General features: G+C 41.6%; 1 protein-coding gene across 3 annotated transcripts in view; it reads right to left on the minus strand.

The window, feature by feature from the left end:
- Window positions 1–27,536, minus strand: part of CCDC91 (coiled-coil domain containing 91) — a 735,207-nt gene that overhangs the window by 443,653 nt on the left and 264,018 nt on the right. For all 3 annotated transcript variants that reach the window (XR_011281774.1, XM_069628511.1, XM_069628510.1), the window contains exon 8: window positions 12,553–12,660. Coding sequence is in view for 2 of the 3 variants with exons in the window: in XM_069628511.1 (XP_069484612.1) it covers window positions 12,553–12,660 (108 nt within the window). In the remaining variant the exon portion in view is untranslated. The remainder of the gene's footprint in view (window positions 1–12,552; window positions 12,661–27,536) is intronic.

Here is a 27,536-nt window from a genome sequence, read left to right on the forward strand (position 1 = left end):
CTCTCAGCCGCATTTGACCTGGTTGATCATAAGGTCCTCTGTAGACACCTGGACTCTTGCCACCCATTTCTCCCCAGAGGCTATTAGATGGATTGAATCCTTCCTGAGTGAGAGAACTATGAGAGTTTTCTCCCCCTCGGCAGCTGCTGACCCGACCCCTATTCTGTGTGGTGACCCTCAGGGCTCCTGTGTCTCGCCAACCCTCTACAACATCTTCACCAAACCCCTGTTCGATGATCTGGACCTTCTGAGTGTTACCTACACTAATTATGCAGACGACACGCAGATTCTCCTCCCGCTTTCTGGGGATCACAGTAAGGACACAGAGTTGGTGAACAAGGTATATCTTATCATTAAAGCATGGATGGCCACCCATGGCCTATGCTTGAACAATGATGAGACAGTTGTTAATTTTGGACTCACAGGCCAACATTAAAAAACTAGGACAGGAATTCTCCTCATTTAATATTGACGTGAATACCATTAAAGTCTCCAAGGAGGTAAAAACTCCTGGTTTCTACTTGGATTCTACACTGTCATTTGACAAACAGATAAAAGCTCTAAACTTATCTATGGCATATACCTGCAAGCTGCTAAGAGCAGGCAAACCTTTCCTCTCTGATGATAGCTGCTTGATCCTGGCAAGAGCCTTAATACTATCTAGAATTGGCGATTGTAATGCCCTATACAGCGGGGCCAATAAAACTACCATCTGGAAGCTGCAGATATTGCAAAATAATGCCTTAAGAGCAGCCCTAGGCACAAATAAAAGAATTCATATCTCATCCCTTAAACGCCAACATAAATGGCTCTCTACAAGTAACGAAATTCAGCTAAAGATGCTGTCTCTGACCCATAAAGCTCTTAACAATGCTGCCCCTAGCTACCTTTCAGATACATTTCAGAGAAGAATTTCTTCTAGACCAACCAGAGTTGGTAATATTAATTGCCTGGCTATACCTAGATATAGGCTCACTACCATCGGCGGCAATTGCTTCCCTGCAAAGACGGCGAAATCATGGAACGCACTTCCACAAGACTTGCAAATGGACCAACCCTTCCTATCCTTTAGGGAAAATGTCATTAGACACATCATCTGGTCTGACCCATAGTCTCCCATCCTTTCAGGTTGTGTGGAGTCAATTACTCCCGCTATCCCTACTTAACTTCATGCTACCACTGAAACACATGTGGAATCTATTCTACCTATGAGTCTAATTGTTACATGGGAGTGTAACCTGCTGTAATCTGTATATTCAAACATTATATATTGTTGAAATTTATATGTAATTACTCTACCTGTGAGTCCAAGTGCTCCTCGGAGCAAATTATCTGTAATTTGTACATTATATATTACTGTAACTATATAGCTGCCATATTCGCACATCGAACTGTGCTCTGTAGCTACAGAAGTTTCTACTATATTTGTATATATCTGTATATATATCTGTATATTGTATAACTATGTAAGCCTTGCATTTTCATACTGTTGCGCCCTATTACTGCCGGGTCTGGAGCGCGTAATAAGTGAATAAACAAACAAACAAAGATAAAGCTAAATCTAAGGATGCACATGCATTAATGCCTCCACTAATGGTGGAAAAGGGGACGCATCCACCTCTAATTTGGCTGAGGTGCCTAGACATCAGCAGCACATTGTTTTAATTAAAGACACCTTTGTACTTGAAGCACTTGAACCTCTCTTTACCAGTAACACCAAGAAGAATGAGCGTATAACAATGCTTTCTACAATCGCTCTCCTTTCTGCCGATTATCAGCAATGGAACCAACAACTGGTTAGAAATTATTACACTGGCCGTGACTCTTTGGACATGAAAAGGAAACACTTGAAGGGCCATGAACACAAGTTGAGTAACAATAGTCTCACAAGAGCAGAGCAGGACAGTAGAAGAGTCCTGAGGATAAAGAGTCTTCTGCCCACGTGGAGAGTGACATCTGTTTCGTTCTGTTATCCTAAAACTACTTCACCAGATAATACCCTTACGCACCATCATGTCCTCTGATGTAGAGGTTGTACCGCCGCTGGAAACTCCTAATCTCGATACATCCTGGGTATACATGTATTTAGACTGTGTGATGGATTTAACACTGCAGATCTTGCTCGATTAGGTTATGATTGCACCATTGAGCAAGTTAGGAGGGCCGTGCGAGGAGTCAGAAATGTGAGGTGGACAACTTTTGGATGATTTCTCAAAATATGCCATTTCATTAAATTATACGTTTCAACAAAACACCTCACTATCCCTACCCTGACAACGATTTCCCCAACCTTCAAAAACTAAAGGAAATACCAAGAAAGGCTATCTGGGCCTCATACTTAAACATACAATACACAAGAAAATATACGGCAATTCACAACAAATAGCAATAATGGTATTTCCAATGTATTCACAGTCCCTCGTTGTAACCTGCATGAACTCCCATTCCCCATGCTCCAAATTAGATTCAGTTCCAACATTCATTCATCAAGAAACAGGGAAATCCAGGTGTGCAACAAAGTTCCAACTCAGTTCTTGACTCTTTCAATTTTTCCAAAGAAAGTCAGTTAAACAATGTTCAACCAACAGACATATTTCCAAAGAAACAGCTTCTTGTTAGCTCTTCTGAAGTCTCTCTTTATAGCATTATGAATCAAAGTTTATATCTTTGTCAAGATGGCTTCACAGGACCACTGCCTCTACATGGATAACTCTCATACCAGGTAAACATCTGCAAGGGTTCACCATGCAAGTCTACTCGTCTTCCCCACAGTATTCCACATTCAACTGGGCTTCTGATGTTTTAAATCTACTGTCAACCCAAAGTTTCATCACAGCTTCAACAGTCTGATTTAGTAACTTTCCAGAAAAGGACAATATTTTCATATCAGTGTTCCTTAACACCTTCGTGTAGGCAAGGCACTCTTGCTCTGAACAGTCACCTTTCAGAAGGGCAGCCTCTTTGCCACTATTGTCTTTCTGCCACATCAACAACCAACATTTCCCTGAAGGATGTACTTCTAACCCCCTTCCTTATGGCTTGGCAATGTGAGTATGCCAATTTTTAGGGAACAATTACAATCAGCAGGCTTCACCTTTTTACCACCTTGCAATCACCTTTTCAGTCTCTGCCAATCAAAGCAGCTTATTTGTATGTCTGGTGTTAGTCTCCTTTGGCTGAAGACAATGCTTGCACAACTCTGGGCTTGAGCAATATTGGTATCCCCTCTTGGTCTAGGGCAATGCTTGCACCATCTTGGCTTGGGAAAATGCTCGTTTCACTCTTGGCATGGGCAATGCTTGTTCCCGCAAACTCACAATTTAATGTTCAGTCACTTAACTTCAGTGCTAGAACATCTTTAACAGCTTCACATTTGACTCTTTGGTTAACCTTTACCTCAATCACTTTTTAAACACACACGACCAGTCTCATCTGTTTTCAGAAGTTTCAAGATTCATTTAGCGTGGTTCAGAGTGTTTTACTCTTACGCAAGTGTTATGGAAGAAGTACACGCATTTGCGAGTGCTACTTTTGTAACTTCCCATTGTCCGACAATGGACGGTCGGTTTATTCTGCTTCACTACAGTTGCCTGCCTTTGTTCGGGCAAGAGATCAGAACGCTTGGTAACACTCACCAGCTTCTGTCTTGCTCCCTATGTGTGCTGCAGGACTTGAATTGCTTCAAGGCTTCGTTTGGACACACACCCTTCCTCGGTGAAGGTGTCTTCATCCCCACCATGCAGTCACAGAGCTCCTCTCACTCCTAAGGCTGTACGCCAACACTCAGCTACTGTCTCCGGCACGCTTCTTGCTGCGCAAACTCTGCAATCAGATTCACATCGGGAAAAACAGTCTTCTTTCGCTGCTTAACCTCTGCACTTCAGATTTAGGGGGAACAGGATTCTGTCAGGACAGGCAGCAAGAATCTGCTTGGTCAAAAAGTCCTGGTGCCCCTTCCTTCCATCAACGTTTGCTTGGATTGCCAACAACATGCTCTTGCTCTGTTGCTGCTACTGCTGTGACTATTCCTGCTCCAACTCCATCTAACGGCCTGCAGCTGATGGGGGCTTTTAAACCACTCTGATTACCTCAGGTGTGAGTCATTAGGACTAACAAGCTGAACACTCCAGCAACATTGCTCTGGAGCCCTCTTCCTCAATCCAGTACTTACGGAATTATGGGACTTCTAGTCCCTAACAAAAAAATTGGGTTTTCTCATTTCGTCTACTTGGCAATAAGCCATTAGATGTTTGGGATTGCGAGGAAAGTTAAACAGTGGGGGTTTTCCCAGTCTTGCTCTCCTGTTCCACCCAACCCCCATGGGATTCTCCCACAGAACACCACCCCCAGGGTCGGGATCACAAAGCGTCTGCCCTTCCCTGGCCACATAAGAAGGGTCCCAGGGCAGGATTTTGGTAGAGATCATGGTTGATTCATCACAGTGGTTAGTGCAAATATAATAGGACACCATTCAGCTACCTCCTTTGATAGATCATATGCTTCACACATTGGCTACTCTGCCACACAGCCTGTTGGGCAAGGGACAACTCAGACAGTTTCCCATAGGATACAAACTCATTATGGTTCCGACTTCGAGAGGTGGCACTCGAATTGTTGAAATTGATCAGAGCACAGGTATGGGAGAGGAATCTGAAGCATGTAGCTGGCAGTGGCATTCTTCTTTACTCCCCTCCAATCAAAAGATATGCCTAAAGGCAGGACAGCAAAGGTGTTGTCCTGGAATACTTGTGGTAACTCATACCTATTTGGTAGTACAAGGCTATTATCTGACATTCATGCGTAGGCCACAGTGGCCCTTCAGGAAACCTGGCATACCGAAGCCATTGAGATAGATGGTAGAAGGACTATACGACGTTGCCCATTAAAGGTGGCAAGGGTCACCCTAAATGAGGCCTACTCATCGGTGTTGATAACTAGTTCAATCGACTTGAGATAGACTCTACCGATGATTGTTTTCTTGCTGACCTCCTTTCTTGGATCTCTCCTAACAGACACCATCAAAATATTTTGCTTATTAACATCTATGATCCCCCAGTGGCAAATCCAACTTTCCTCTGATTACAAAGATAGGCATTTTCTTGAGAGACAGGCTGCTGCTTACTGTATTGTATTAGGTGATTTTAACACCAGCATTCTGGTTGAGCTAGCCATATATGAGGGGCTCCCTACACCTGTACTTAAGCAAACAGTACACGATTTTCGTGGTCTGGAATGGATCAAACTGCTTGGCACACATGGTCACTTTAAGTTAAATGGGTGTGTGTGTACTACCCAGGGAACTACACAAGAGTTGTTTGCAATAGCGCCTCTATTATTGATTATATTTTTGTTGCCTACTTTTTATTTTCTGCTGCGATTGTTCTCTGCATTGATGCATGAGATGAGAGCAACCAATTTCCCCCCAATTGCTATTCTCGCTATCTGCAATCCAGGACATATGAACAATAAGATTGGCTTGGTTGATATTAACAAAGGGTTAAATAGTATCAGTTGGAGCTGTGCTAATATCAGCAATGCTAATCTGCTCCTTCCTTTGGTTGCACACAAATATTTTAACAATGTCAGTTGGAGCCTGATGAGCAGCAGAGTCCTTGACTGGGGAGTGGTTAGTGGTACTCCTCTGTTGTCCAATTGTGGACAACTGTCGGGCTTTTTTTTACTCTCTCCTCGTGGTAATATCAAGTTACATGGAAGATGTTAACAGTATCACTGCTAATGTTAACGCAGATAGGAGCAATCCCATTTTGAGTGCGTCCAGTAGTCACTCCCAACTATGGGACTATGAGATCTGCGAAGCCAAAAAACAGCTTATGCGTGACCTGAGGACCATTAACATCAGTATGCATGATGATCTTACCGTAGCTAGCACTACGAGGGCCAGAAAACTACGAGTGGATGTGTGGCAAGCGCATGCAGAAAAATCATTCACAATGGGGTGCCTTGATAATGCCTGCCAGAAGTAATAATAGGCAGGGCTTATGGAGACTTATTAAAGTGCCATCAGTCATACAATCTCTAATTGGGTTGTTTCCTGCCCTGATAGGGTCAAAAATATTGGGGACACCATTGAGCAATCAGTTACCTTCAATTGTCACAATCTGGATATTATCGAACACTTGTAGAACTAATTTGCTCATTAAATAATTCTCATACTCCTGGTCCGGATGGCCTTAGTAATGTTTTTATATATGCTGGATGTCCTCTCAAAAATGTTCGCTCATGTGCTCCTGAAGGAATTGAATGGTTGGACCATGACTGCCAACATTATACCATATAATCAAACTAGGTTCCGCAAAAGGTACGGGGATTTATGCTAAATTGTTGGCGTTGGTGTCCGTGGTTGAATATTCTTGGCTGCATTTACAGCAAACCATATATGTGTCCTACGTAGATTTTAGCTCTGCGTTCGAAACAGTTGAGTGGGAGTTACTGTGGCAGAAGTTGATCAAATGAGGCATATACTGTAGCCTACTTAAAATTATAATTCTGCTGCGCACTAACACCAAGGTCAAAGTCAGGGTTACCATGAATGGGAAGGTCAAAATCTATGTCACTCATGTAGGCCTTAAGAAGGGGTGTGTTCACGCCCCTACCCTATTTAATGTATACAATGCGCATATCAATGCCCATATAGTTAACTCTGCTGCTTGTCCTCCTAGACTGGGTTTTTCTCAACTGAAATGGCTAGGCTATGCTGATGATCTGGTATTGCGTGGCTGCACGCTACAAGGCTTGCAGCACCAGCTCAATTGCTTTGAACAGTTCTCAGGGACTAACGGCTTGACCATCAATGACACCAAGACCAAAGAAATGGTCTTTAACCCTCAACCCAATTCTAACAAATGCAATCAAGCATGGTGGCTTGGGAACTATAATATTGAAGTTGTAAGCACCTTTCACTATCTAGGAGTGACTATTGACAACAAACTGTCCGGGAAACCATCGAGAGCAAAGTACTCAACATTTGGTTGTTATTTGCTTTTTTGGTTATTCCTGGAGTACAGTTTTTCAGATTTACAAAGCAAAAATACCCACAGTGCTTTTGTACAGAGCTGAGATCTGGAGACACAGGCACATTGACCGGCTAAGGAAAATGTCTCATGTACTTAGCATGCTGCCTGGTAGAATATCTGCATATGAGTTTGAAATACCTGGCCTCCTGGGTCTATTACAAGTAAGCCTCTTATATCTATACTGGAAACTAGAAAACAGTAAAGATTCCTCATTGCTGAGGCTAGTCTCTCGTGCTAGCCACATAAACAACTGGAGCTCTGATAGGACTGTATTAAAGACATTGGTGGGAGAGTCCGAAACTAGATGCTATAAAACTATTAGCCCATTTAATATCACCCTTGCATGTTACAAATGGCTATATAAGAGGCAGGCACATACAGGCCCTAGACCATGAACAAATAGAGAATGACCATGCAACAATATCTCATAGTAGTTAATTTTTTACTACAGAGTTCTAGGCACACTATACATTCTGCATATCTGATTGAATACCCCAACTACTGGATAGTGCACGAGTATCTCGAGTTGAAGTTTAACTTGGTCAACACTTTGCAGGTCTTGGGCTCCAGGATGCACCTAGATATTGGTGCCAGAAGGTGTTGCCTTTGTGGGGAAGGGGACCTGGAAATGGTTAAAGATTTGATGGGGAAATGTGAGAGTCTAGCTGGGATGTATAGAAGCATGCAGGGTGCTCTTGGACACACAGCAGCCTTCCTTGATTTGGAACACCACTGGGCTACATTCTTTCAGGGCAATGAAACAGTAATTATGGATCATATGACCAAGTTCTGGCTCAGTACTAAATCCATATTGGACATGATGACCATTTAATATTTCCATAGTGAAGTCACACTGCCGTGATTTGCAATTCGATAATGTAGGGAATGAGCAGCAAGGTTGACAATTTCTTGCTGGCTATTTTAAGTTCAAGCCCCCTTATTGAGATTGCTTTTGATAAGAATATATATGTTTTTACTTGTAGCTCCTGTAGAGTTTTGTGGAACACTGTGCATGCTCCTTTTTCTTTTACATTTTTAAATGTATTGTTCTATTGGTTTTCTTTCTACTCATGTATAAAATGCCTTAACTGACTGGATTATATTTAACTAAATACATAAATAAAAGAAATTTCATTCATGCGTACAACAACATACATACCTTTCACTTAAGCTGGCTGTGGGTCTACCACCTCGATCCGCATTCCTCTTCCAGTGAGGGTGCCTGCAAAAGAGAAGTGAGGCTGGCCTCCACTCAATGTGAGACGCCAAATGTTTGACATTTGCCTGAGATGACGTGTGTATGTGTGTGTATATGTACATATGCGTAAAACTGTGGTGACCCGGAACCATTGTTTAGTCAACTACCTAGTTCTGCACATGAAGTAACAGAAAGATGGCGAAACTAAAGATTCTGCTGGACGCTGTGTCTTGATCCCCTGATGCTCCCAAAAGGGAAGTTCTTCTCCTCTATCAGGTGATCCATTGCCCTTGATCTGGTTGGGGTAAGTGGATCCCCCTATGCAGCCTATATGTGCTCTTCTAATCTCCTGGGCTCTGTGCCTCACCAACACAGAAGTGGGAGACCCTGTTGTGGCGCTGGAGGCTGGACAGCAGTTTTGCTGTGCTTTTCAAGTCCTGCACCATACCAGGGCTCAGATGAAATCTCCTCAGCACAGCGGTCCTTCCACTGGGGGAATCTTCTTCATCCTGTCTGCAGTGCCATGTCCTGAATGGAGCATCCACTGACCTATCCTGAAGCATCAATTTGGGGTATCTTGCTGTTCATCTTACTCATTGGCCCAATGACCTAAAGGTTGCGAGTCCTCTAATCTTGCCTGCATTGCTGGCGCCATCCTTCTGATGCCAGGGGCTCTATGCACAGTCCTTTTTTGCCAACATCTAAAACGTGACCTGTGGAAAACTGGATGTCTCAAATCACCTTTGGACCCTTGCATCCTGGGCCTTTTACTTGATTCCTAGCAGCATTGACCACACCTGAAGGTATTTGTACTCATGCTCCATTCTTTAGTGTCTGGATGCGGACATTCTTACAGACAACCACATCTCTATCTGCACACGACTCTTGGAGTCACATCTGTAATCTTCTTTCAAGGGCCCTGGTCCATGGATGTCTGATCACCTCTGGTTGGTTCCCCCATTATTGCCAGGCCAAAACTCTCATGCGTTCACTTGGGTTTCCTATGGAACTTGAGACAGTTTAACCACTTTTCACTGTAACCTGGAGCCGCATATTGCATTTGCCCCATTGTCTTATATGGATAAAACTTTCTAACTAAACTTTGCTAACGTATTGAAAAGTTTTACCTATATGTAAATGTCTGCTGAATATTCATTTAGAGGTTTGTCTTGTGTCCCTTAATGGCCACTTTACTGTTTGTAATTCTCTTTCTCGATTTTGGAGTGCGTACCTGTTTTTTGATATAAAGAGTACAATTATCAGTAATTATACTCCGTGGACTTTCCTTTAATGTGTGTGTGTGTGTGTGTGTGTGTGTGCATAATATATATATATATATATATATATATATATATATATATATATATATATATATATATATATATATATATATATATATATATATATATTAGCATGCTGACACTTGTAAGAGAATACTTGAATGGCAACATACAAAACTACAAGGACGAAAATGCAAACTTATGTAAGTTAATAAGCCTGGACTTAAGATTGCTACTGCTTACATAGTGCTCACTCATTCATCCAAGGAAAGGCTACGCATATGGCAAACTTCAATCGATGGACATGAGAGAATGGTGTGTGTTTTCGTATAGTCGATTGCTTTTGTGAAGTCCTGTGAGAAAGGGTCAGGGCATTTAATTATTTTAACTGAGCAGAACTAGTGAACACAAATAGATGTGCGAGTGAGAAAAGGCCATGCTACATTTTGAATTCTTATTGAGTATAAAAGCATCAATAGGTCTTTAATTTGCATTGCTTCTCACACTCTAAGGAAATGTCATGCAGTTGGAGTGGTGGGGGGTATGGTATGAGGATGATCACATAAGGATGGTTTGATAATGATGACCATACTTCAGTGCATCTTCTCAATACAGGAAACAGTCCACATGCTCTGCAATCATGTAAAAAAACATACTGCTGAGAAACAGTCATGCAGCATGGATCCTTAGAATGGAGGAATTACCCAGTTTAAAAACATGAGTATGTACCAGTAAAGATCTCTTGAGTGAAGGAAGAGGTGGAGGAGGAAGGGGGCTGTCCTGGTCATTAGGAAGCATTAGTTGAATATTGTGTCTTTCAAATAAAATGTCCAGAAGCTACTAATCTGCCCCGCCTGACACCAAGATTACTTTATTTGAATTTGGACGTATCACGCTGAGTGACAGAGGGACCACGGGTGGTATAAGGGGGTAGTTGGGCAGAAGTATTCATCCAGTGGTCATCATTGCTTCTTTTGAAAAGTCGGATGGCAGCAAGAAACAGGTTTTGATTGTTCAGAATAAAGAGAACCTCAAATTTAACCATATGAAGGTTAGCACCCGTTGCTGTACATTTAGTTTTTTTTAAACTGAAGTTATTCATGCTTAAGGCCATTTCTAACAAGTCTAGAATAAAATCAGTTTGTATGATATGTGGTGCTGCACTTTCATCCTAGAAATCTTTAATTATTATTAGAGCCTCTCCCCGTGGTATGTTAAAATAAAGAGTATGTCCAGACTTACTAATAACTCAGTGCACGACTTAAATGGTTTACCTTTGTTTTCATTAATGACATCACCAGAATCAGCCAAAAATATAGGAGTCTCCCAAGCAAGTAGTTTGAGGAAAAAATCAATAAATTTGTCCAATGATTCTAAGTATGTCACGCACAGAGAAACAAGCGGACCACTCGGAGGATTAAATAAATCCTTGTGGATTTTAGGCAAGATATAAAATACTGTAGTCCTCAGATTAAGTGGATTTTAAAAAGTATGTTCTTTGTTGCTTAAAAAGCCAACCTCTAAACCTTTTTGTGTAATCCGTGCAAATTGTGTTTGTATGGAATTGTCTTGGTTTCCATTAAGTGGGCAATAATATTGAATGTTGTTCAAAATTTTCAACACTTCTGTATCATATTTGTCTGCATCTAGAACAATGCCTCTGCCTTTGTCTGCACTCTTAAGGACTATATTTTGGTGATTATGTTCTTGTCTACTAAAGTTCAAATGCATCGGTTTCTGGATCTTCTCATATATCTTCTCCAGTCGTGGCCAATATATGCGCTTATACATAATCATTTCCTGTGCCACCTACATACAAAATGCTGGAGCTATTTATTAAAGTTATCGGGTCATAGGTTTAGGTTCTGGACACATTTTTTCTATCCCTACGACTATTGAGAACAATGTATTCGTACAAGTCGCAGGTAATAGAGTTTCCATTGCCTCATGTGGCTCAAGAACACCTTTTGTTCCAAGAACTGAACAATTTGTATTTGTCTGACATGTTGCATCCCTACCAGAATGATGGATGGCAACAGTTTTTTTAGCTCTGGATATAATCAGGTATTCGCTGATGGATGCATATGTGAGTCAATCCATGATTTGCACCTGCTCGTTCAGATATAATACAGGATTCCTCTGGTAAAGACATTGTATGCAAGATAACTTTGTTACAAACCACTGCACCCAACATCTCACAACCTATGATTCTGGGCAAATTGATTCATCTTCCTGTGGCTCAATTCAATACACTTCTAAGATTTGAAGCACACGGAATGTGCTAAATGTCTGTATGAAGTGATACATTGACATGGCATAGGATTCGTTCTTCCAACTGTATCCCTAAATGACAACTTAGTCAAAACGTACATTTTCCGAAGCCACTCCTAGTGCTTTCCGATGCCATGGGCATGTGTGACTTTTATTCCCAGACATACACTTTCAACTCGTGCCCATGAGGGAGTGAAGGATGGCAAATATGCATCATCTCTTTTATAGATTGGAACCTTTGTGCTTCTCAACTAATGCACTGGCTGACTTTGTGGATCTGACGAACCTCTCTACTTTGGTTAAGTACATCAGAGCTTTATATAATTTTGCTATGAAGTCTATCCACAAGTGTTCCTATATGGAAGACTCCAGGGAAGTGCAATTTATTGTAATGGCCACCATTAAGCAACACGATCCTGAATATCTTTTGAGATCATACATAACATATAGATATTTTTTATTTCCCGGTCAACAGGAGTTTCTTTTTTGAAATGTTTGATAAATATGTTTATCATTTGACAATCCTTTTGTTTGGCAGGTGTATGGAGACATTTCAGAATACTTATGTTTTGACCAGTGTTAAAGAATGAAACCATGACTAGTGCATGCTCCACCATTTTGTGCGCCTCACCTATAACCTAATATAAAGCTTTGTATCTCTAAAGAATCTCTGAATATACCTCTTGTCTCAATGTCATCACTTCCGGTCACTTAACTTGGCTCTTCATAAAAATGCTAGTTTCATTTATCTGGATGGCTATAGACTCACCATTTTAGCTTGTTTGAGCTGGTTTTCCAAAGCAAGGTGCAACTTTTTCTGTTGTTCAAATGTTTGCTGATTCTTCTTGTCCATCAACTCCTCCATCTGCTCTTGAACCTAGAATCAGAATGAGCGTCAATCAGACAAGATAGGATTGTACTTGCCAAATACATTAGCAACACATTTTAAGGAAAGGTACGCAGGTGCAGGGGATGCACTGGGGCCCCCAAGAAAGGGGTAGAGAAGCATGAGAAGACAAAGAAGCCGAGAATCTAGGGTCTGAGACCCCAAAAGGACGAAAGGAACATTTGCTTATTGGGAAAAGCACGTTAGTACTTGGCAGGAGAGTGAATCAAGTCTGTCAGATAGAAGGAGAAAGCAGAAAGTGAGAGTCTGGGACCCGCACCCATGAAAGTAACAAGAAGCATCCTTATTGTTCATCATAGAGCAGTGCTATGATAAATTAAAGAAAAATCCATTAGCAGAATTGATATCTGAATAGACTCTAATGGTAAAAAATAGGGCAGAGCAAAATGTGCTAACAGATATGGAGAAAGACTTTCTGATCAATCTATTCCCAACAATGGGCACTATATACTTCATACCCAAGATACACAAGCCGTATACAACTTTTACTTCCTTCAGACCCATAATTAACAGTATTGGCTCAATCACAGAGCCAATATCAAAATATATAGACACTCATTTACAGCCCCTAGTGCTTAGTCTTACCACATTCATTAGAGATATTAAGCATGTAATACAGCAAATCGAAGAAATTAATTGGGAACAAAGTTATCTACTGGTCACATTGGACGTCTCATCCTTATACACAAGTATACCACATGAAAAAGGACTACAAACCACCAACTATTTCTTGAAAACCAGATCAGTCTCGTATTACAATCAAAATGCAATGTTACTAGAAATGCTACATTTCACATTAAATAACAACATTTTCATGTTTAACAATAAGATCTACAGACAGAAACAGGGAACGGCCATGGGAGCCAAATCCGCACCATCATATGCAAATCTATATGTTGGCCACTTCGAAAAAGAACACGCCTGGTCACACAATGCCTTTACCAAACTTAACAATATAATCTATTGGGGGCCCTTTTTCGATGACATTCTTCTGATATGTAATGGAAATATCGAAACTCTGAATGATTATGTCACATATCTAAATTCAAACCAATACAACCTGAAATTCACCACAAACCAAAGTCCTAATCGGATTCAATTTTTAGATCTAGAAATATATATCAAAAATTTAAGAATTTTAACAGCCCACTATGTGAAAACAACTGCTGGAAATACAATTTTACATACAAAAAGCCATCATCCTCAACATATCATTCGTAACATACCATATGGCGAAATATTAAGAATCAAAAGGAACTGTACTGAACCACAAGAATATGACAAACATGCCAAACAAACATTGGAAACATTTCGTGAAAGAGGCTATAAAAAAAAATTTGGAAAACTCATATGAAAGAACAAAGACAAAACTAAGAACAGAACTGCTGAAAGATAAACAAACCAAGATGGAAGCAAAAGAACAAAAAGTGAGATTTATCACGCAATACAGCATGAATGCAATGCAGATCCAAAGCATTCTGAAGAAAAATTGGCATATATTAAAAATGGATCAAGACATATCTAGATTCATTTAAGTTGATGTACATATTACTTTCAAACGAGCGAAAAGCTTAAAGGAGATATTAACCCATTCGCACTTTATGGCAAAGAAACAAGAAGGACTAACTCAATTGTGGACCAAAAAAACTCTGCTAGGCAACTACAAATGCGGAAACTGCATTAGTTGCCAATATTCAGACAATGGGAAAAAAAGTGTATCCTTGCCAAATGGAACAAAATACCGAATTAAAAACTTCATCAATTGCAACACAAAATCAGTAGTATATGTCATCATATGTTCATGTAAAAAAGCATACGTGGGAAGCACAACGAAAAAACTTAAAACTAGAATTCAAGAACACATGAGAGCAATTATCAATAAAGACATAAGATACCCACTGGGATATCATCACCTAACAGAACATGCAAATGAACCCATTAATGGCAACGTTTTTTGGAATTGAAAAAGTCAGACCACAAAGAGGAGGAAATTTGGAGAAAATTCTGAAAATTAGAGAAGCCTTTTGGATCTGTAATTTGGACAGTTGCCATTCAGGCTTGAATTCGGACAATGAATGAATCCATTTATTGTAAAATCATTTTTGTTCAGCCTTGAAATCATATTTTGAAATTCAAAAATTATTAATGCTTATGTTGTTAGCCTAATGTATAGCCAAACAATAACAAGCATGAAAATGGAGGTTGCAAGCACTAAGCATTACCAATCAGATTCAGGTAAGTACACAATTTATGCCATTAAGGAAAAAGTACATGCATAAAAAATCATTTGTTCAAACAAAAGATAAGTAAAGGATCGAACCTATGGAACATACAATCACGTAAATACATATCCGTATAATAGGGAACGTGAAAAGTAAAAGAGTAGCATTACATTATCATGTAGCACTACATAGCGTCCATAAAAATGGACCCATGTAGCAGTAAAAATTAAAAACAAGAAAGTTAGCTAATTGTGTGGGAAAGAACTTCATAATTCCCAAACCAATATGGCGTATCGGTGCGATCACGTGATACACAATACTAAGTGATCACGCTTTCGCACAACAGTAAGCACCGGAAGAAATAATTATAGACAATAACACCATAAAGCCGTTTAGATACATTTTCTGCGCATCTACAATAAAGGGTTCATGCAGCAGCAAGAAGCACTGCATTGTTCCCAAACCACAATGGAGGATTAGCGATCACGTGATGTAATACATCACGTGACCGCGACTTTGCACAACCACATAAGCGAAAGCAAGTAGGTAAATACAACGGTTATCAGGCCGTACGATCTCGCGCACAAGAGGAATGACCACAGAAATTAGCGAACGTGAAAGCAACAAGGATAGAAGATAAGTGTAATAAGAGGAAACGCTAAGGAAGCAGATTCACTTTACGATCTAGATTAAAAGTGATAGTAACAAGGTGAATGCTACAACAAATTCACCAGATTTGGTGTTCCTCTATCTCCCCAGCTTTACTTAAAATTGGGACAACAAAAGGGGAACACTTTCCTTTAACGTTCCTTTAAGCGAATTCAAGACACATAGAAGTTTGGGTCAGAGAGAAAAAAACTGCGAGTGCACACAAGTGCTAACAATATGTGTACCAAATTGCTATCTGTTTTCAACGTTTTTCCACACTGTAAAAGAGCAATTAATCACAAAGGTTTAGAAAAGTAAAAATTGTGTGGAAGTTAACTATACTAGAAGTGCTTGCAACACATTTAAAGGACACTAAGCAAAACATGTTTTTCTCTATTTTCAGACAAATATTTCTCTTGTAATGATATCAAATGTGTCAAAAAAGGATTGAAGAATATGATACATGAGTCAGAAAAAATGATGTGTTATTCCCGCCTGAAGATCTGTCTGGAAACCTAAGACAGTGAAACACGTGTAGAGGGCATTGATTTGAGGACATTGATTCATCATTTTGAAAATAAACACGTTTATACACCATAAAAATTGGATTATACATTTCATTTTATATTTTTTTCAACTAAAAAGTTTGCTGAGGGCGCAAGACATTTGGTTTCTGTCTTTTTCCTTAAAAGACAAATTGTTGCATTAAGTTTATAGTCTGATCAGCTTCAGACCAAAAGAAAACCAAGAGTGCTGCCCAGCGACCAAGCTTGCACAAATTAAGATCATTAATTATTGGTTAAATAAGGCTTGCCAAGGAATTGCATAAAGCTGAAAACAAGGGACCAATTGGACCCTAACCTCATACTTGTTCATCATAGTCACAGTACCTCGCAGGGGAGTAAACTCGGTTGACTGTGCCTATAAATCTGAGAGAGCTTGGGGGAAGCAGCCGTTACTCGGGCATTTTGAACTGCCAAAAGAAAGCCTGAAGAGCACAGGGGAAGGAAAGCATCCAATCTAGCATTGAGTGGTTTTTGCAAAGCCAGAAGAGGTCAGCTGAAGGAAGTAATTCCCCCTGATACTGTGAGAACCCGTTGGAAGAGCCTGAGAAGGTTAGGGGGAGGGAGTCATCCCCCTAACACTAGGGAACTGGACATTTGGGAATACAAGAGACTTTAGTTTTTCATTGATGAACATTGTAAGAGTCAAGAGAAGGAAGTCATTCTCTTGGCATTGTGAAAAGCCAGAGAAAAGCCAGGGATAGGGAGTCATTCCCCATGGTGTTGGTGGACAGTGCAAACAAAGCCAAGAGAAGGGAGTCATTCCAGGGATGTCATTTAGGGGTCGCCAGGTGTCGCACATGCGACCCCTGAGGTCTCCCTTGCTACCACTAAAAATTGACGCTCCTGGGCTGTGGCCAATGCCATGTTTCTAGAGTGGCTGCCTTTCTTGTGCAGGCTTCTTAAAAAAAAAAAATCAGGGGGTTCTACAAGTGTAACACTTTGAGTAGTGACCCTAAATAAGAAAGAATAGGAATAACAAATCATTTTGTTTCTGGAATTCTAAACAATAATTGCTAGACTCATTAAAGGTTTATTTCAGGCACACTTCAGGGGGTAAGTCCCTGATTTATTCTGTTCTTAAACACCTCAAATTCACAATGCAGACAAAATCCTCCAAAAAGTATTTAGACTAGAATAAGCATCCATTTCGAACTATGTATTTTGCTTTTCGCAAGTTGCAGTTATAGCATGTTTTTTCTGCCGATACATATGGTGATCCATTTTTGTATGAAATGTATATCACGTGATATTCATATTGTAACCATATTTTTCATAGTGTACTTAGAAGCAATGCTGTGTGAACACTTCCTGTTTTGTCAAGGGGTAAACGGTTGTGTTCCATTGCTTCCCGTGATGTCACTTTGGGGTGGGGTCAAATGACATCACTTCCTGTGATGTCATCAGGGTGTCATATGATGTCACTTCTAAAACCCCTGGCATTTTGGTGAAATGACGTCCCCGAGTCATTCTCTTGGCCTCCTCCCACTGCATCACATGTGCAGAACCTATCCCACTTCACTGGTCTGACCACGCCGCCATCCCATTATGTATCATCCACTTGACTATGGCTCCCAAAGGACAGGCTAAACGCCCCCTCACTCAACACCGCTCATTCAAAACCTTCCTGGTCAATGAGCTAGAAGCAAACTTTTCAGAGTTCCCCCTACCCTAGCGAACCTCATCGATATTGCTCTTGCCCCCACCCAACACTTATGGACCATATGCACACACCCTCTCATGTTGATCAATGCTCCCTTATCTCATACAACCTTGATGCCCTGATCATCACTGAAATATGGTTTACACCATCCTCCTAATAAGGTACCAAAATTGGTGCACTCCTAGTACAGTAGACTTTTTATGAAATTAGTCAAGAACAATTGTCAATATAATTTAAGGTGCGGGGGAGGAACTGAGATCCTGGCACAAGACCTCCACAAATCACAAAACAAAAAAAGGAGAAGGCTCAAGCTTTGAACCCTCCCGTCCCCTGCACACTTTTGTGTGTTGGCTAAACCAACTACTATAACATCTGAATTGTTAGTTCTGTTTGTAAATATCAATAATAGACCAAAAACAAATTTTTGTAGAACACATCGGTGTGTGCATTTTGTTTTTACGTTACAAGTATAATTTAAAGACAAAAACAATCACAATATATTTGCAGAAAAGGAACAATTTTGAAGAAGTGTTGCTAGTAGTCTGTTTTTCATTTGGCGACGCGTTTCAAGGATGAAAACCTCTTCTTCTTAGGCCTAAACATACTGATAGTATAGAAAAAGTAATGTTGTAAGTGCCATGTCTATCACCCCGAGGAGAGGAGGTGGCAGTGCGTAAATCAAGATGCGGAAAACTGCTTCCCAATAAGCGTGGTGGCGGTCAACCAAATAAACAACCTGAGCTGGCTCAATATTTTTACAATATTTTCTGCATGTTCACCAAGGACAATATATTTGGAAATATGTTCACTAGTCCAGATAGTTCGACAACGTCTGTTCGAAAAACACAGAATTTCCACAATGGCTCCAATAGGAACAGAAAAATGGTCTAGATAGTTGAAAAAGATGGATCTGGCATGTTTAAACCGTCCTCCGGGTGAAGAGCCGGGAGAACCATGTTATGAATGCGAGACAAGAATTCATTAGTGGATGGGCACAGTCTTCGATCTATTCTACGACATCCAAACTTTAGCCGTACGATCGAGAAAATGATTCTAACCCTGCGTTGAAGCATCAGCGATCGTTTGGTTGACCGCCACCACGCTTATTGGGAAGCAGCTTTCCGCATCTTGATTTACGCACTGCCACCTCCTCTCCTTGGGGCGATAGTCATGGCACTTACAACATTACTTTTTCTATACTATCAGTCTGTTTAGGCCTAAGAAGAAGAGGTTTTCATCCTCGAAACACGTCGCCAAATGAAAAACAGACTATTAGCAAGACTTCTTCAAAATTGTTCCTTTTCTGCAAAAATATTGTGATTGTTTTTGTCTTTAAATTATACTTGTAACCTAAAAACAAAATACACACACCTATGTGTTCTACAAAAATGTGTTTTTGGTCTATTATTGATATTTAGAAACAGAACTAACTATTCCGAGGTTATAGTAGTTGGTTTAGCCAACACACAATAGTGTGCAGGGGACGGGAGGGTTCAAAGCGTGAGCCTTCTCCTTTTTTTGTTTTACACCATCCTCCACACATGTTTTCGACATCCTCCTACCCCAAGGCTACTGCATCCAACGTGCCGACCTGCCAGGAAGGGTAGGAGACGGAGTGGCAATCATCCACAGGGGCGATTGGCCATGCTCCATCATTCCCTCTCCCAGAACAAGCTCATTTGAATCCTTCGCCTGCCAGTTCCTTCGATCACACAAGGAATCCACCACCCTCCACCTCATATACAGACCACCTCACAGGAGTGACTCTTTCTTTGCAGACATCTCCAACTTGCTCTCCTGTGCCAAATTAGCGGATTCAAATGTCTTTCTTGGTGATTTTAACATCCCAGAGTCACAGGCTGACAGCCACAGTCAAAGCACACTTTTTGCACTGACCTTGACCACTTCCATGGACCTTAAGCAAATTGTGCTCACATCCACGCACAACAAAGCCAACACCCTTGACTTAGTCTTCACATCCTCCCCCTGCATCGCCTGTGCAGAGCCTATCCCACTTCACTGGTCTGACCACACCACCATCCCATTATCAATCACCCGCTCGAGTACGGCTCCCAAATGACAGGCTAAACGCCCCCTTACTCAATGTCGCTCTTTCAAAACCTTCCTGGTCAATGAGCTAAAAGCAAACTATGCAGACTTCCCCACCACAGGGAATACCGGAGGGCCTCCTGGAATTAGTCAGCAAATCTGCTATGAAACTGGTGGACAATCATGCCCCCTAGCATCCAGCTGGGCTAAGACCAAACCATCAGCCCCCATGCTACACCCCAGAGCTAGCCTTCACAAAATGCACAACAGTGGCACAAAAAACATAAATTAGGTGACCTCACCAACCTCAAATCTCTGCACGCAAAGTGTAGAATTCGGATTACCGAGGCCAAAGCTGTTTACTACCCCCACCACCATTGCAGCAGCATCTAACAGAAGCAAAGCCATCTTTAAAGTTATAAAGCATTGTACCAAGCCCTCGCCCGACCCTGAGGTACCAGCAACTCAGGAGAAATGCAACATAATCAACACATTTCTTAATGAAAAAATAAACAAAAACCAGAGAGACCATCAAATCAACCTCTTACAGCATTAGCATCCCCGGCAAGCACACTGCCCATCTGCACCAAATTCTGTGCTCTCCTTCCCCCCCGGATCCCCTAAAAATGATTGCCTCCCTCAAACCTACTTCTTACTCTGATTATATAATTCCGGCCTGCATCATAAAACATTTGATGGGCTCAATGCGCTACTCAGCATCATCAATGTCTCCCTCGCAGAAGGATAATTCCCGGACACCCTCCAGATGGGTCTCGTGCGACTCTTTTGAAAAATATCAACCCTTTCGCCAAACGAGCTGGCCAACTACAGGCCCATTATGAACCTCCCATCTATTGGCAACATCTGGTAAAAACTAGTTGCTACACAACCATTTGCGAGACTCGAAGAGCTCCACCTCCTAAATGACTATCGGTCAGGGTTCCGCCCAAAGTGTAGCATTGTGGCAGCCACCATCCAGGTAGTGATGATGCTCTCCAAATCATGGATAAGGGGGACTCATGCCTCCTCATCCTCCTTGACCTCACGGCTGCATTGGACACCGTCGATCCACTGCATCCTTCTCTCCCTTCTTGCCGACAGGATGGGTTTCTCTGGCACTGTCCTGAATTGGTTTACCTCCTATCTCTCAGGCAGACACCAGGCTGTCCAGAAGAACTTGTTGCGTTTTAACAGACCCCAGGTCTCCTGCGGTGTCCCCCAAGACTCCTTCCTGTCACCTATAATTTTAACCTTTACATGGAGCCTCTGGGAACTCAAGATCCCAATATAGCTATCCACCAATACACAGACAATACTCAGTTGTACAAGAGAGTAAATAGCGTGCAGGACATCATTTGTCTCCACGATTACCTCGCCATCATCCAGTCCTGGATCTCGACAGCCTGCCTCAAACTAAACCCATCGAAGACTGAATCCTCCTCATCAGTCCGCCTGCTATAAAACAACTTGTCCAACAATAGCTTAAGGATATGCAGCTAGAAGGATTTGATCCACAACTTTCAGTTTTGGCAAAATCCTTCACCAATGACAGCAATCTGTCCTTCCAGAAACACACAGCCAAGAAGGCCCAAATATCCTGGCTCAGAATCTATACCCTTTGAAAAATAAAATCCTTCATCCTGCTGCAGGACATCCGGACTGTAGTGCAGTCCCTTCTGGTCTTGCACATCGATGGGGGAAATGATCTCCTGATAGGCTCCCAGCTGCTCACTTGGCTCCCCTAAAAGTTGTCCGCCACACTGCAGCAAGTCTTATTACAGGAGCACAGAAATTTGACAAAATGACTTGCATCATACGAAGACTACAATGGCTTCCACCCCAAGCCAGGATACTGTTCAAGACTGCATGTATCCTCTACAAAGCAGTCACGAGTAGCACCCCAGTGTACCTGGCGGTTAAGCTCTGCATATTTAGTGGCGTACGCTTCTCGTGCAGCAAATTTACTAACCGGCTTGATTCACAACTCGTCCGCAAAGAGAGGACCCGCAAACAATCCTTCTCTTGCCATGCACCCACCCTCTGAAACTCTATCCCGGTGTCTGCTGGAATGCCCCCTCAATTCTCCAATTTAGCAAATCTCTCATAACACAGCTCTTTCATAAATACCTGATCAAGTACTAATTCCAATGGATGCACGCACTAACGCACAGATCTCACAGTATTGCGCTACTGTTAAAAGAGGCCAGTCCAAATTCCGGCTACCCACACTCCGTACAGCGCTCCACTGCTTTTGTGCTAGGTCCATGCTTTATACAATAAAATAAAAATAAAATGTATTTTATATTTTCGTTTCAGTTTTTAACCTGAAAATGCTGTCATTAGAAGTAGTTTGGACAAGATTGTTTTTGATAGAACTATATTTCTCTTATGTTTTCAGTTCATGCATGTTACTGCTTAATGACGCAGAGTCCGCCCAGGTCCGAAAAGCTTTGGGCAAGTTTCCATCTTTGTGACTTTTCAAAATGTATTTCATAAAGGACCATTAAAGATATACATGTTTGTATTTATCATTGCAATTTAGAAAATACAAGTGTGTTAATTGTCCGTATTTCTTCAGCGCTTCATAGTGCAATCAGGTCTGGGGAAGTGTTCCTCAGCTTTGCTGTAAAATTACTGGGGACAGTCAAAGGGTTCTTTTGGATTGTTAAAACACTTGCTTCCTTGAAGCAGGCTGGTAATATTGTAAGTGACAGAGAGAAGTTGGGGAAGTGCTTGCTTCAGTCACCTCTGTAACCCAAACAACGTGCCCACAGAGTTCTCCAGGATAGCCATGCTACCTTGGATGATTGACTGTTTCTACCACAGAGGATGAATTGCCCAACCAAATAACCAGTTTTACCATACATGGTGCAGATGCCATGGGCTTACGACCCCTGTGCACTCTTCTGCTTTCCCATCCTTCCTCTCCTGTTCCTCTCTCAGTTGTCTTTTGACATATGCAGAATAAACAAACAATGTACAGCTCTCTCTTCATATCAAGCAGACTGTCTGTACCTGGCAAGTATGTTGCAAAATTGGGAACAGGGAATGACCTCCAGGAGTAATATCAGTTAGTGGAGATGTAATTTGCGAGTTCTCTAGAAAGCATGTATATGCCCTTTATAGTCAATACGTATATGGAAAGGCAGGAGACCAATACAGTAAACAATTTGTATTGATGAGTAGAATTGATCATATGAACCCAAGCTGCAGGGACCCACAAACAGCTGAAGAGACAAAGCACATTGTCCCTTTTAAAGTGACAGCTAGAGAAGGAAAGCCACAGTACACATTGTTCTACTCTAACAGCATTATTCGCATACAAGCACCACAAAGCATTTCATCTCATTGAACAACAGTGCCAGCATGAGGAACACTACGAAAACGAAATCTACAGACACACATCTTGCGCTCTACTTCACCTGGAAAGCATTTGTAGCTTATAAGAACACATGCCAGGTTAGTCAACATTATTTATATGATTTCCAGTCAGTTCCATTTACCTACTTGAGAGTGGTGTAAGGAAGGCATGGACAAACACAAGTGACCACAGTACAAGGGTGTTTATTGAACTTAAAAAGGGTTTGAAAAACGGCCATCTAGTCCTAAATCTACAGATGGGAGCAAGCTACGACCATCAAATAATAACAACGCAGTACTAGTAGTGTCTTGTCAAAATAAAAGGGCCTATGCTAATAAACCTATTGCCAATCCTTACCTCTAAATACAAATAGTGTGGGCAAATTATGTATGCAAAAGAAAAAAAGTATTCACAAAATTATATGTCAGGATGTTCAGGCCGCTAGCCTCCCTTCCCCACGTTTTCAGCACGGGACAAGGTGGTACACTCAAGCTTAGCACAGTCTTTGACTTCTCTAGCACGAGGATACAGTTCAATCATTAGCAACAGGGCCTTCCGTGCCCAAGTCTCATTTGTCTTTCAAAGTGTCTTCATTCAGAGGACCTGATGTGACAAACACACAAAAAGCCCTTTTCAGATTTTCATAAGCACTACATTTCTTAGGTGATTCAGTATTCACCTTGGATCCCCCTCAGCCGGATTCAGATCCTCAACACAATGTTTGTAAATTATTTATGCATCCAATTTCTCGTAGGATATTCATTCTCGGGTGACTCGCCGTCTACCCTGCATCCCCCACAGATTCCCAGATTCCCCTCAGTCAGGCTCAAATCCCTTTTAACACAATGATCAATTAGCCTCCCACCGCCAGTTCGGGCCAATTCCAATTTCCAATGTAACTTCACACAAACTTCCTTTAACCAAAAGCTTTTAGCTGATCTCCCTCTGCCGGGCTCAGACCACCTTCATATACTGTTTCATCAACTATCAAAGCCTTTTGAATGTGCACAGGGTTTTATTTGACCCGTTGCAGGTCCACTTCGATTTCACAATTCCTTATCACTCCTCACATCTGCCACCGGTCAGCTGGATTCCAATCAGAGAATTTCGAATGAGCACCCAAGTGGTGCCGGACCACTCTTGTCTACGGTATTGTATCTTGGATTCAAAGTTCAATCACTCATTGGCTGTTTTAATTGTGTTTGTGCCGCTTGCCACATATGCTTCATACACTGTTCTCTTCAGTTTTCACTACACAATGTTGCAGCTTGCAACCTTTGCTTCAACACAGACCGATCTGGTATCAGTCTCCCCAACTCACCGGCTGCGCTGACTTAACAGCGCTACTTTGTTGTAGGAGCCAAGGACAGTAGCACAGCAGCAAACAATTCTCCTCACCTTCACTATCGATGCAGGAGAGCCCCGGATACCTCCAACACACAATGCAGGATTCTTCAGCCTTGATTCCTGGTCTTAAAAGGTCAAGGGCACTTCCCTCCTTGCAATCCTCTTCGGTTTTGCCGTCTTTTGTCTTTTATTAAACTGCCATCTTGGAACTTCTGCTTCCTCGTGTGCTTTGCCTTGCTCAGAGTGTGCTTTCGCGCTCCGCCTTTTATCCGTGTCGGGAAGTGTAATGGAAGTCATGTGAATGTAATGGTCAGCAGTAATTTCCTTACACTGCCTGACTATTGTATTCGGACATGTCATGTATATGGCTCAGGCGTTAGTCCATTCTCTCTTGTAGTTAGCTGTCTGTGAGGAAATGTTTGTGTTGTCAAACGGGGGGGAGGGGGTTGAGTTCCTAAGTGTCCTACTTGGTAGGATGGGGTATAGGTGTTACAGGGAAGGGGGCTAGCGTGTTTCGCCATCCGGTGTCTCATTTTCACTCCCCAAAGACCCCTCACCCTGGTGATCCTCCCAAACTGGTCCGCCCCCAGGAACTGGATCCAAAAGTGACGGCCGTGTCCTGACCACCTGGATGACAGATCCCTGGGGACTAGCAGGTGAGACATCTTCAGGTTTCTCACAGTGGTTGGTATGTAATTTTAAACCTTCTTTGAACTGGAGTTAAACTCTGAAGTACTTTCAAAGGGTTTCCGTTTACCCCGATTTGCAAGAAACGAACTGTTGCACTCGAGAATGTAAACAGAAACAAGAGGGAATGCCTAAAAAATAAAATCACACTTTTAAAACCAGTCTTCACTCTCTATCAAAGCAGATTTGCACAGAAGCAGTTACAGAGAGGGGAAAACAAATGTAAATACATTTATTTTACCATTTGAGAAACAGAGGAGTGAAAGCAGAGCCCTTACTCACATGACCCTCCGAATTTAAAAATTGCTTCTGGCTTTTTTTTTATAGATTTAAGCAATATAATCGAGCGGGGGGACAACTTAAAAAACCCTACAAAATAGCATGGCCACCATCGATTGGGGAGACGGGAACTGTACGTAATCCCATCTCCAAATCCATGGCGGGTAGTCTGGGATGGGCTGGGAACACTACTTTTACCGGAGCCGGCAAGGGAGAGCAGTGCAAGGTAAGTGGGGCAGAGGTTGGAGGGGCATATATATATATGTGAAAAAGGGGGTAAAGCCCCTGTTGCGACTCTCCTCATTGGCTGTGAGGATGAAACCATGCCCCCCGCTGGTACTAATCTCTCGTATGCTAGGGAAAGTTAAAGTGCACAAAGCTTGGCAATTTAGAAGCCACCAATCACCCAGATGCGATTTCAGGGAATTTATAGCTGCAAACTCTCAGCTTGAAGACCACCCCAGGGGGTGGAGTTTGGACACTGTAATAAGACAGACAACCAAGCGCATTTGGAGGAGAGGAGGAGATCTGACTGGATATTGTCTGAAGAGTGCTGGAGAGAAATAACTCCTAGAGTGGAGCAAGGAGGAGGACATCATAGAAGAAGAGTCTGGATGGGAGTTGGTGAGATTTTATGTTGGGGAAGGAGCAGCGCGAGCTGGGCACTTTATCCCTAGGGCCTTTTACGGAGGTGAGAGAGCAGAGCATTATATCCGAGTCAGCTGGGTACTAAACCCATGGGGCAGTTTAAGAAGTGTGTGAGTGGGCAGGGTACTATATGCCTGTGCAAGTTGGGAATTATAGCCCAGGAGCAGTTTAGAGAGGAGGACATTGTAGAGTTGTTAGAGGGGATTAGTTCAGTTAAAAAGAAGGAAGGTGGTCAGAGGAGGTGGGTGAGTTTAGAGATGAGTGAAGTGTGCTGTTGGAGAAAGATGGAGTTGGAGGGAATAAGTAAAGTTAAGAAGGAAGGTGCAAGCTAGTTGGAGGATGTGGGTGGGTTTAAATATAACTATGTATTGCAGTCTCTTGGCCGCGATAAGGATATTATTAGAAAAGCTGACAAGGGATGGAGAATAGTCGTCATGGACCACAAGTCATACATAGAGGAATGTAAAAAACTATTGGCTGATGAAAACAGTTATAAGAAACAGAGTGAAGAGCTTACAGATACCATGTTAAAAGAAATCAAGACCAACATGGAAAAAGCATATAATAATAATAAATGGCTTAGCAGACAAGAAGGTAACTATTTAGTGAGACAAATGGCACGAGTACCATTTTCTTACATAGTTCCCAAAGTTCATAAACTACTTTTAGATCCTTTTGGTAGACCTATATTGTCAGGTGCGTCATCCATCCTTGAACCGCTGTCAAAATATGTGGGCACTTACTTTCAGACCTATGTTAAGTTCGATGAAGCGCTGCATACAAGATACCAAAAGCTCAATCAAAATGATAGACGGTCATCAATTGGACTCATTTTCCAATGTTCTTGTAAGTATGGACATTGAGTCTCTTAAACATGCACACCGCAGAGGGCAACTCTATACATGATTGAAAAACATTATTTCGAAGTACTGATGACCACCCAGTCCCCAATTCTATTATATTGTGTTCTATGGAGCCAGCTCTAACAAAAAACTGGTTTCAATTTCTAGGGCAGTTCTATTTACGAATAGGAGGAACTGCAATGCAAGAAATACAGGAGGACACAGTCATGCTTGCTAATTGGCTTACTACACAAAATGATTATTTACAATTTACCTATACAATGAGCAATACCCAAGTAAACATCTTGGAAATTACTGTTTTCCACCATAAGGAACAAAATTGAGATAGGCCTTTTCAGTAAGTGGTAAATATCAAACTTCACAAACTAAGAGCAAAAATGTTATGTACATGATATCATGCTGATGCGGTTTGAGGTAGATCGGCAAAACGAACAAAAATGCAAGGTGTATTAAGAAAAATAATCGAATGACAACTCAATTAATCAAGCACTATTTAACTAAGGCATGTCAGGAACT

This window comes from Ambystoma mexicanum, chromosome 12, assembly GCF_040938575.1.
Source record: "Ambystoma mexicanum isolate Mex_15411 chromosome 12, UKY_AmexF1_1, whole genome shotgun sequence".
Classification (NCBI taxonomy): domain Eukaryota; kingdom Metazoa; phylum Chordata; class Amphibia; order Caudata; family Ambystomatidae; genus Ambystoma; species Ambystoma mexicanum.